This window comes from Lithobates pipiens, unplaced genomic scaffold (genome assembly GCF_037356315.1).
Source record: "Lithobates pipiens isolate NorthernLeopardFrog02 unplaced genomic scaffold, aLitPip1_a1.2 Scaffold_16, whole genome shotgun sequence".
In the NCBI taxonomy this organism is placed as follows: Eukaryota; Metazoa; Chordata; class Amphibia; order Anura; family Ranidae; genus Lithobates; species Lithobates pipiens.
Window position 1 is genome coordinate 400,989,646 of NW_027507748.1, and position 10,679 is coordinate 401,000,324.

General features: G+C 44.2%; 1 protein-coding gene across 1 annotated transcript in view; it reads left to right on the forward strand.

Annotated features, from left to right (window-relative positions):
* The window catches only part of NIPSNAP2 (nipsnap homolog 2), a 47,661-nt gene extending 38,417 nt beyond the window's left edge, over positions 1 to 9,244 (forward strand). The window contains exon 10 of the mRNA XM_077482332.1: positions 6,650 to 9,244. Within this exon, the coding sequence (XP_077338458.1) occupies positions 6,650 to 6,714 (65 nt within the window). The 3' untranslated portion in view covers positions 6,715 to 9,244. The remainder of the gene's footprint in view (positions 1 to 6,649) is intronic.
* The last annotated feature ends 1,435 nt before the right edge of the window (positions 9,245 to 10,679 follow it).

The following is a 10,679-nucleotide window of genomic DNA, read 5'->3' on the forward strand; positions in this document are numbered from 1 at the left end:
CCTCTGTTTAAAGAATTCCCATACCTTTGAAAGTCGTGGTCTGGATTTTCGTGCTGTACCGGAACTTTTTTCCCCATTCCCGGGAGTGGGAGTGGGAGCAGGAGCAGCAGCTGCCGCCGCCATTACCGCCATTTACCCGCGAGATGACACGTGCGTGACGCGTCGACGCCATTTACGCACGTCGACAAATTTTCTTCGTCGATTATGTCGACGCGTCGTGGCAGCTCTAGTACAGACCTTCCTTGGTGTTATACCAGTACTTGCTGCTGTACATGCATGCCTCTAGGCTTCAATGATTTGAGCTTATGTGAGTGCAATGTTTGAAGCTGTTTTAACCACTTCCTGCCTGCCATTGGTGAGCCGGAGAAGGGATCCGCTGGCCCCGGATGGTGACCATAGAGATTTCCGGCAGACCATATGGTCCCCGGAGTCTCTATGATCGTTCGGAGGCCGAGTGCGTTATGACATCACGAAAAATTGTCAAAATAGAAAAATGTAAGTAAAACCACATGTGGTTTCGCCACGAACATTATAGCGAGAGCAATAATTCTAGCTGTAATTCCTCTGTAACTCAAAACATGTAACCAATAAAAAAATTTAACCACTTAAGGACCGCCGCATGCCAATGTACGTCATCACAATGGCATATACAGGCACAAGCATGTACATGTACGTGCTTGCCTTCCAGCGGGTGGGGGGTCCGATCGGACCCCCTCCCGCTGGATGTGGCGGTCGGTTTTGCCGCAGGAGCGATCCAGGATGAGGGGATGGCCGTTGGTTTCTGGCCATCCCCTCTCGATCGCTCCTGGCAAATGAGAAGCTTCCACCGCTGTGTATAGTAAACACAGGCAGGGAGAAAGTGATGTCATTCTCCTCGGGGTGGTCTTTTTGACCGGACTACGAGGAGAAGTGAAAGTAAGTGTGCACCAACACTACACTAACATGTAGGCACACACAGGCACACAAACCCCCCCCCCCCCCCCCCGATCACCCCCCCCTCCCCTTCCCAGTCACAGTGTCACTGATTACAGTGATCATTTATTTACTGATCACTGCATTCAGTGTCAGTTGTGACAGTAAAAACTGTCAGGGCAGTCAGTGTTAGGTCCAGGGTAGCCCCCAGAGCCGTGGGCGGCGGGGCTACCACCCCCAATAAAGGTTTAACCCCCTGATTGCCCCTAGAGTTAACCCTTTCACCCCCTTTTGCCAGTGTCGCTAAGCGATCGTTTTTCTGATCGCTGCATTAGTGTCGCTAGGTAGCTAGTTATTTTTTTAGGTTCACCGCCAGGTTTTTATAGCACTAGGTACCCTGATATACTACCCAATAATGGTTTTAACCCCCTGATTGCCCCTAGTTAACCCTTTCACCCCCTTTTGCCAGTGTCACTAAGCGATAATTTTTCTGATCGCTGCATTAGTGTCACTAGTGTCGCTAGGTAGCTAGTTATTTTTTTAGGTTCCTCGTCAGGTTTTTATATAGCGCCAGGGACCCCCATATACTACCTAATAAAAATTTAAACCCCCTGATTGCCCCTAGTTAACCCTTTCACCAGTGATCACCGTATAAGTGTTACGGGTGACTCTGGTTAGTTTGCTTTTTATAGCATCCACCCACCATTTATTACCCAATAAAGGTTTAACCCCCTGATCACCCGACGGATGATATCAATTAGGTTTTAGGGTCAGGGTCTGCATCGCCCCAAGCAGCGCTAGGTTAGTGCCAGTGCCGCTAACACCCACGCGCAAAGCATAAACCTCCCGTAGTGGTATAGAATCTGAACAGATCAATATCTGATCTGATCAGATCTATACTAGCATCCCCAGCAGTTTAGGGTTCCAAAAAAAACGCATTGTTAGCGGGATCAGCCCAGATACCTGCTAGCACCTGCGTTTTGCTCCTCCGCCCAGCCCACCCAAGTGCAGTATCGATCGATCACTGTCACTTACAAAACACTAAACGCATAACTGCAGCGATCGCAGAGTCAGGCCTGATCCCTGTGATCGCTAACAGTTTTTTTTGGTAGCGTTTTATATTTAAATCCGGAAGGCAGTGCTTGGTTTTCGGGGTCCCGTACGTGGCTAGGCTCCCAAAAAGTCCCCCACATGTGGTATCCCCGTACTCGGGAGAAGCAGCAGAATTTATTTTGGGGTGTAATTTGACTTATGCCCATAGCATGTGTGAGCAATATATCATTTAGTGACAACTTTGTGCAAAAAAAAAAAAAAAAATTGTAATATTTCTGCAACTTGTGGCAAAATATTAAATATTTCATGGACTCAACATGCCTCTCAGTAAATAGCTTGGGGTTTCTACTTTCCAAAATGGGGTCATTTGGGGGGGTTTTGTGCTATTTTGGCATTTTATGGCCTTCGAAACTGTGATAGGTAGTGAGGAGTGAAATCAAAAATTTGCACCCTTAGAAATCCTGAAGGCAGTGATTGGTTTTCGGGGGGGGCCGTACGCGGCTAGACTCCCAAAAAGTCCCACATATGCTACTTAGGAGAAGCAGCAGAATATATTTTGGGGTGCAATTCCACATATAACTATGGCATGTGTGAGCAATATATCATTTAGTGACAACTTTTTTTTTTTTTTTTTTTTTTTGTGTCATTATTCAATCACTTGGGACAAAAAAAAATAATATTCAATGGGCTCAACATGCCCCTCAGCAATTTCCTTGGGGTGTCTACTTTCCAAAATGGGGTCATTTGGGGGGGTTTGTACTGCCCTGCCATTTTAGCACCTCAAGAAATGACATAGGCAGTCATAAATTAAAAGCTGTGTAAATTCCAGAAAATGTACTCTAGTTTGTAGACGCTATAACTTTTGCGCAAACCAATAAATATACGCTTATTGACATTTTTTTTACTAAAGACATGTGGCTGAATACATTTTACCCTAAATGTTTGACTAAAATTGAGTTTATTCGATTTTTCTTATAACAAAAAGTAGAAAATATATTTTTTTTCTCAATTTTCAGTCTTTTTCCATTTATATCGCAAAAAATAAAAATCGCAGAGGCAATCAAATACCATCAAAAGAAAGCTCTATTTGTGGGAAGAAAAGGACGCAATTACCAGTTAAAGCAGTGCAGTGCGAAATTGTAAAAAGACCTCTGGTCCTTAGGCTGAAAATTGGTCCGGGGCTGAAGTGGTTAAAGCTTCGCCTATGGGGATTTTTAAATACCAAAGTTTGGCTTCTTTCCACGAGCACGTGCAATTTTGAAGCATGCTATGTTGGGTATCTGTTTACTCAGCATAACATCATCTTTCATTATGCAAAATAATTGGGCAAACTTTACTGTGGTCCCCCCCCCTTTAACCACTTAAGCCCCCGGACCATTTTCCCGTACTAGGCCCCTTTTTGCGGTTCGGCACTGCGTTGCTTTAACTGACAATTGTGCGGTCATGCTGCGTGGCTCCCAAACAAAATTGGGGTCCTTTTTTCCCCACAAATAGAGCTTTCTTTTGGTGGTATTTGATTACCTCTGCGTTTTTTTTATTTTTTGCGCTATAAACAAAAATAGAGCGACAATTTAGAAAACAATGCAATATTTTTTACTTTTTGCTATAATAAATATCCCCCAAAAATATATAAAATAAAAAAAATGTTCCTCAGTTTTAGGCCGATACGTATTCTTCTACATATTTTTGGTAAAAAAAAATTTTAACTAGTAATCGCGGCGATCAACGTTTTTTTTTTTTGTTGTGACTGCGACATTATGGTGGACACGTCGGACAATTTTGACACGTTTTTGAGACCATTGGCATTAATGTAGCGATCAGCGTTTGACTGCGGGGCAAATACAGTGTGACATAAAATATTGCAGCAATTGAAATTTTATTCAATAGGGTCTCTGCTAAAATATATATAAAATAAAAATATAATATTTGGGGGTTCAAGTAATTTTCTAGCAAAAAATATATTGATTTTATCTTAAGAAGTGTCAGAAAAAGATTTAGACTTTAAGTGGTTAAACTTCCTGCATTTACACTTGTTTAAATACTTGGCAGACTACCCAGAATTTTTTTCTTTTACACACAGAAGTTTCCATTTGATCTGATAAGGAAGAGTTAGTTACAATGTTTCATTTTCAAAACTTGGCAGACTGCCTGGATGTTTTCTTTTCACAGCTGAGTGATATGATTGTTATATGAAAGAAACTCTGCAATAGAGATCTCAGGGGGGGTTGAATCGAGATCCAGATTTTTTTAATGATTGTGCCGCTCTACTATACATACATGTTTGGTGAGGAGTTGTTGTATTTGTGTGCGGTCTGAGGATGCCTGCAGGGGTGGGATAGTGTCCTCCACTGTGCTCAGCCTGGTCTCTGTGTCTTTAACACGGTCACTGAGCTTCTGGAAGTCCTGTTTGGTGAGGGAAATATCCATCTTAACCCCCTCTGTGTGCTGTTAGGGAGGTTCAGCAGAGAGTTATTGCCTCGAGCAATTGGTCGGTGTCCCCCGACGTCCCAACCCCCCCCCCCCCCGCCACCTTGATGGTGCTGCCTTCTTCCTCCATGTCCTCTGTCCAGCCGGTGAAATTGTTTGTGCTTCACCGCTGCAGCTTTTTGTGCTTTTGTCGGAGACCTGGTGCGGATGTGCCAGGGTGTTGTTCCTGGTAAGTGCCGGTGAGTCTTAGGATTACCATGGGAGAAGGATTAACAGTCGGAGCTCAGAGCTGCAGCGTCCTACTCCATGTGGTGTCATGCCACGCCCCCAGTATGCATTGCATACTAGCTCATTATGCCTTTGTCTTGCAGGGTTTTTTTTTCTTGGGCTTACAACCACTTGAATGGAATAAACTTTTTCTCTTATATTCACAGACTGACGCAGCTCCTCTCTTTAGCCATTGGGTTGTTACACCACCTTTAGGAGAGGACTAGGCATAACATGTTAACATGTAATGAAAAAAATAGTTCCACCCAAGGGGTGGTCCGCAACAACTCCTCAGCCTGCATGCAGCTTCAGTTTTATTTTGCCTAGTGAAGGAGAAGGACCTAGGAACCCCGATGGGCCCATCGGTCCATGTTTTTTCTGCAGAAGCTTTGCTTTTAAAGAAGCTAAGATTAAAGATCCTGTGATCTGCTATCAACAGCCGGCTGGGTGACAGGCTAGATACCCTTATCCTTGTAGTCTTCCCCAGCCTGGCCAGCGAGCGTGTGCAGACCAGAGTTGGCCACGACGTACCTCAGCTCCAAAGGTGGACGTGAGAGTTAATGCACCGGGGCACACATATGACCGGGCTACTGATGTCTGTGTCACAGTGTGCCGGGCCAGCAGCCACCCTGTACTGATTGGAGAGTGGGTCTATGATGGAATGTCTCCCAGCTCTGCAAGACTGGCAAGTACAGCTTTCCGTGCTTTGGTGGGGCTGAGCAGCTGGGCATTCCCTGGGAGGTCGATTCAGGGGTCCCTCACCTCCCTCTCTTCTCTCCCTGTCCTTTTCTTCCCCCCCCCCCCCCTGTGGGGGATGCTGCATGAGGCTGCTGAGCGGTTTGTTTGTCATGCAGGGGCTTTCCTGGGGGGGCTCTCACCTGGGGGGGCTGCGCTGACCAGCTGTGCCCTGGATGTGTGTGAATCTCTCCCTGAGGGTGTCTGGAGGTTGTACCCGTTGATCGCTGTAGCGCCGTTCACTGCCATTCTTGCCTCTGTTTCACTGTCCCTCATGATATACAGTGTTCGGCGGCCATCTTGGTGGGGCAAAGAGCAGCTGTAGCTTGGCGGCCATCTTCCCTGGGTTTATGTCCTTTATACTGGACGCTCGGTGGACATTTTCTTGAAGCCTGAACACGTTTTTTGGTCGGTTTCAAGGAGCAGCATGTTTGCCTGTAGCTCGGTGGCCATTTTTCCAGTGTTTATGTCCTTTTATACTGGACGCTTGGCGGCCATTTTATTGAAGCCTGAGCATGTTTTTGATCAGTTTCAGCGCCATTTTCAGCAGCTCTGGACAGCACAGTGGGTTCTCCTATGCTCCTGGGAGCTGACACAGGCACTACTAACTGGACAGCGCAGAACCAGTCAGGTGAGTCCTGTGGAAATAGCCTCTCAGCCAGCAGCAGTTAGGAGGGTGGGACCATCACTGTCCTAAGCTCCCATCAGGTGGCAGACAGGGTAGGGTCAGGATGGCTTCAGAAACTGGTGTTTCTTCCCCCTGAAATCCAGGCAATTGCAACCGGTTCATCTGCAGACTGTGCAGTGCCTCTGGATGCTTTGTCGGCGGTCCTCAATTCATTTGTTGCCAAGATGGAGGCGGTGCGTGGGCACAAAGGTGCTAAAAAGCGGCCCCTGCCCCCCCCTGATTGTGTCTTTGCCCAAATATATATGGACATAGCTGTATATATATATATATATATATATATATATATATATATATATATATATATATATATATATATATATATATATATATATATATATATATATATATATATATAGTATGTCCCATAAGTGAGAACTCTGTTGTGATTTGGGAACAGACTTCAGAGGTGGGTCAGTGTGGCTTTGCGTATGTTCGTAAATGTATGCAACAAATATCTTTAACTTGATGATCCTTTTCTTTGTCCCATTTCCTGTATGCATTATTGTCACTAAAGTGGAAGCAGTTCCACTCTATTAACTTGTTGTTTTTTTGTTTTTGTTTTTTTAGTTCCCCTTATACAGGAGATGGAATCCAGAATTATGATCCCATTGAAAAGCTCTCCTCTACAGTAATCCACTATGTCCACCTGGTGCCTGAACTGACAAAGATGTATCTGTGGATTACTTCAGCAATGAATGAACATATACAAACTCCCAAAACAGACATATTTCCGAGAATTATTAGTGTAATTCATAATTCTTTGTGTGTTTATGTATGCTGGCCAGTTTTCATATCTGTTTTAATTTCTTGTTGTCCATTGATCTATCTGGTAATAACCACTGTCAATAGAGATACCTGATATGTACTGCATTCTGTTTTTCCTCCGTAATAATAGTGTTGCTTGTTTCACTACCAGTGAAAGCTCTTCTAAATTTACATTGGGGTACAATCATATACTAAGTTATGGGAACTATTGAAATAACAATCAGAGCTGGAATAATGCTCAACCTAAAGGCATACATTTATCAGTTTTGACTAGTTTGATACACTTCTCTGCATTTTTTAACAAATGCTACAGTTTCTGCATGTGGTTCTTTAAGGCCTTGTTCACATATGCAGTGACCTGCATTTTTACCGCCCTGGAAGAACACAGGTCACCGCTAGGACACACAGAAAACAATTGTTTTCTGTGTGTCATATTCACATTGCAACATGCCCTGAATGTGCATTGCACCGAGCAGCAAAAAAAAAAACAGACATGCTGAGTTTTATCGCAGCACATTGTACGGGATCGTATGTCACGGTACAGCAGTGCAACACACCACACTGCTGTACGGTGACATGGATGATGTGTCACTTTTGTGCACATCAAAGGGCATACAAAAAAAAGGGGGGGGGGCTGTGTGGTGTGCTGAAACGCATATAACACCACCCCTTACAGCGGGCTCAGAGCCAGAACAGAGCTTTGCCCACACACTAAATCACTGCAGTTTAGTATGTGGGGCAGTGTGAACTGACCCTAAATGTTTACAGACCAGTTATGGCACCCATTGAAGTTCAGGGCACTGATGTGTGCAGAACTCTACACAAGCCCCATTCATCTTCTGGTTAGTCATACATGGCTCAATTTTCTGTCTGTTGATTAGCAGATAACTTAGTACATGCTGGGTAATTGTGATTCATGAATTTTGCAAGTGAACCGACACCATGAATCTCAAATTATCTTGGTACTTTTAGATTTTCTAATCCACAAATGGACAGCAAACTGATTCATTCTTCTTTGCCTGTTGTGAACATAGACTGTTTTATGTACCAGCCCCATAAGTAATCTTTGCAGCACATTTCAGAGGAGACAGAAGTGGATTGATGTGTTTCCTGAGGTGCTACAGCAGTAATTACAGTTGGCGTTCACTACAGAAGCTGTTGAGATCTTTAATGCAGATATGTTCCTCCAGGTCTCTGAACTTCAGTGGGCATCAAATTGCCTCTGAAAGTAAAGTCCTGATTCTTTATACCACAACTAATTTCTGCAGAACAGTAACCAACTTTCCCACCTCTTTACCTCCTCCGTTTTAGAAGACAAACAGATGTGGCAGCCAATAGAAGAGAGTAGTTCTGATAATGACACTCTGGAAGCTAATATACAAATCTCTTGCTGTTTGGAGTAAACTCTTATCAAATTTCACCCAAAAAAATACCCAAAAGACTTCCTGTAGCACATTTGTCCCGTTAGCATACTACTTGAAATAACTTCAGCCAGACAACCACATATAACTGCTGAGCTACATGTATCTGAAAAGCTTCACCTGTCAAAAAGCACCTGCCTACCTTCTGAACAATGACTCAAAAGTGTGAATGTTGCTAATGCATTCTCCAGAGAACAGGCAGTCGATAGAACACGGTTTTAAAACTCAACTAGGAAAAAAGCCGTGTGGCAGAGGTATATACATAACAAGATTACCTGGACTTAATTACAAATCACTAGGTAGATATAGCAGTTTACATATGACTATTTCAAACGTATGCATAGGTGTTTGGCAGGTGTTCCAGTCTCGTTAAAACTTGGGGAAAAAGGTGCTTGCCAGGTCTCTCCAGTCGTATTCATTGTTACAGTTGAGTTCGGTTACTTTCTTTGCTTGGTCCTATTATACTGTTCATCCCATATTGTTGCAACTGTAATGTTACATTCGAGCCACAAATATTATGTTTTTGTGTAGTTAATATTTTGCCATTTTAATATGGTTACAAAAGATACAGAGCGGAGAAACGTTACAAACTCATAGCCAAGTACTTTTGGATCATGTGGATTAATTCATGTGCAAATCATGCTTATCTTAATGAGGACTGTTTATTTGATTTTGGTTCTTAGTTTGTTATTGTCTTACATTTAAAAATCACAGCAAAGCTGGTAAATTACAGGAATACCAGCAATAGCACAGTTCACGCTCGGCTATAAACTACAAACTGATTTTTCAAAATCAGTCACTGGGATGACTGTCTAATATCAGGTGACTGGGGAAAAAAACAAAAGACAACTCTCTCAATGTAATGAGCATCATAAAATATATTTGTACACTGTTACAATGTCATCATGTGTATAAACATACAGTATGTTGGGTTTTCTGCTAAACGATGACAATAAAATAGTTTTATTTGACATGATGTTTTGAATTACTGTTCTGCTTTTATATGGAACATAATTTAAAGTGGTTGTAAAAGCTCAACGTTTTTACTTTCATGCATGTGTGCTGCTCCCCCCACAGCCCCCCTACTACTCGTCTGAGCCCCCTCTCGATCCAGTGATGTGCACGAGAGCCTTGGCTGTCCCAAGGCTCCCTCCCTTTTAGCGGCTGAGACAGCAGCAGGAGCCAGTGGCTTCCCCTGCTGTCAATCACACCCAGTGAGCCAATGAGAGAACAAGGGGTGTGGCCAAGGTGCTGCTCTGTGTCTTATGGGCGCATAGAGCAGGGCTTGAGAGTCAGCACACACCCGTGCCCCTATAGCAAGGTGCTTCCTATTGGAGTTACTGATCAAAGGGGAGGAGCAAGCAGTGCTGTGGGAAGCCATGTACTACTACAGGGTGCCTTTAATTCTGAGCCTGACCACCAGCATTCCCCAGGGCTTGCCCAAATCCACACACCAGCAACTTCACCTGTACGCACTCAGCTCCCCCCAATCCTGTATATATGTCAGCCTCCTCCTTCAATCCTGTATATATATGCCAGCCCCCCTCACACCTGTATATATGCCAGCCCCCCCTGTGTGTGTGTGTGTGTGTGTGTGTGTGTGTGTGTGTGTGTGTGTCAGCCCCACGCATACACAAATCTGTAAACACACAAGCCTCTGGCCCCTCCCTTTCCTTCACAGCCCTTTGACTCCCAGCTCGTTTTCACAAAGCTGACATGTTACTGACACAGAGGAGCACAGTACAGGCAGCTCACACAAGGGGCGCGCATGCACATAGTAGCTAGAGGTGGCAGTGAATATATGTCTGAGCTAAATGACACAGAGCAGAAGCTGCAATATCATTTCTTTAGTGCACAACACGGCTCCTCTTAACCCGTCCTGCTTTCTTATGGCCTGGACGGGCCCTGAGGCCACTTACAGTTGTATCGCCTGTATCCCCCTGATAGCAGCCCTGTGTGTCTCCAGAGCTGCATGTACAGACAGTAGTCTGTTTGCCTTGTCCAGGTCTTTACTCAGGCCAGTGATGGAAATAAACTAATTGTATCATACTTGGCATAATTTTCTTTTCCTGGTGCCTATCCATGGCAGCATACCTGTGACAAACTCTGCCTTGGCTCCTCCCTCAGGATCAGGGAATATATTTTAAAAGGGGGGGTCAGAGACCCCCCAGCATTCTTACGTAATATAGCATACCGTGGGTGGGTGCGTATGCTGCCATGGATAGGCACCAGGAAAAGAAGATCAATTTTGTTATCCATGATGCGTTTGTCCTAGCCATCGCCTCGTTTTCCCTTTATTTTTCCCCAAGGAATACCAAATAATTTGGGTGAGCTTCTGAAGGTGGCTGTGACCCGGAGGTAGTGTTTTAGAATGTCTGCTATGTCAAGTTTGCGAAGAGACTCTGCATCAT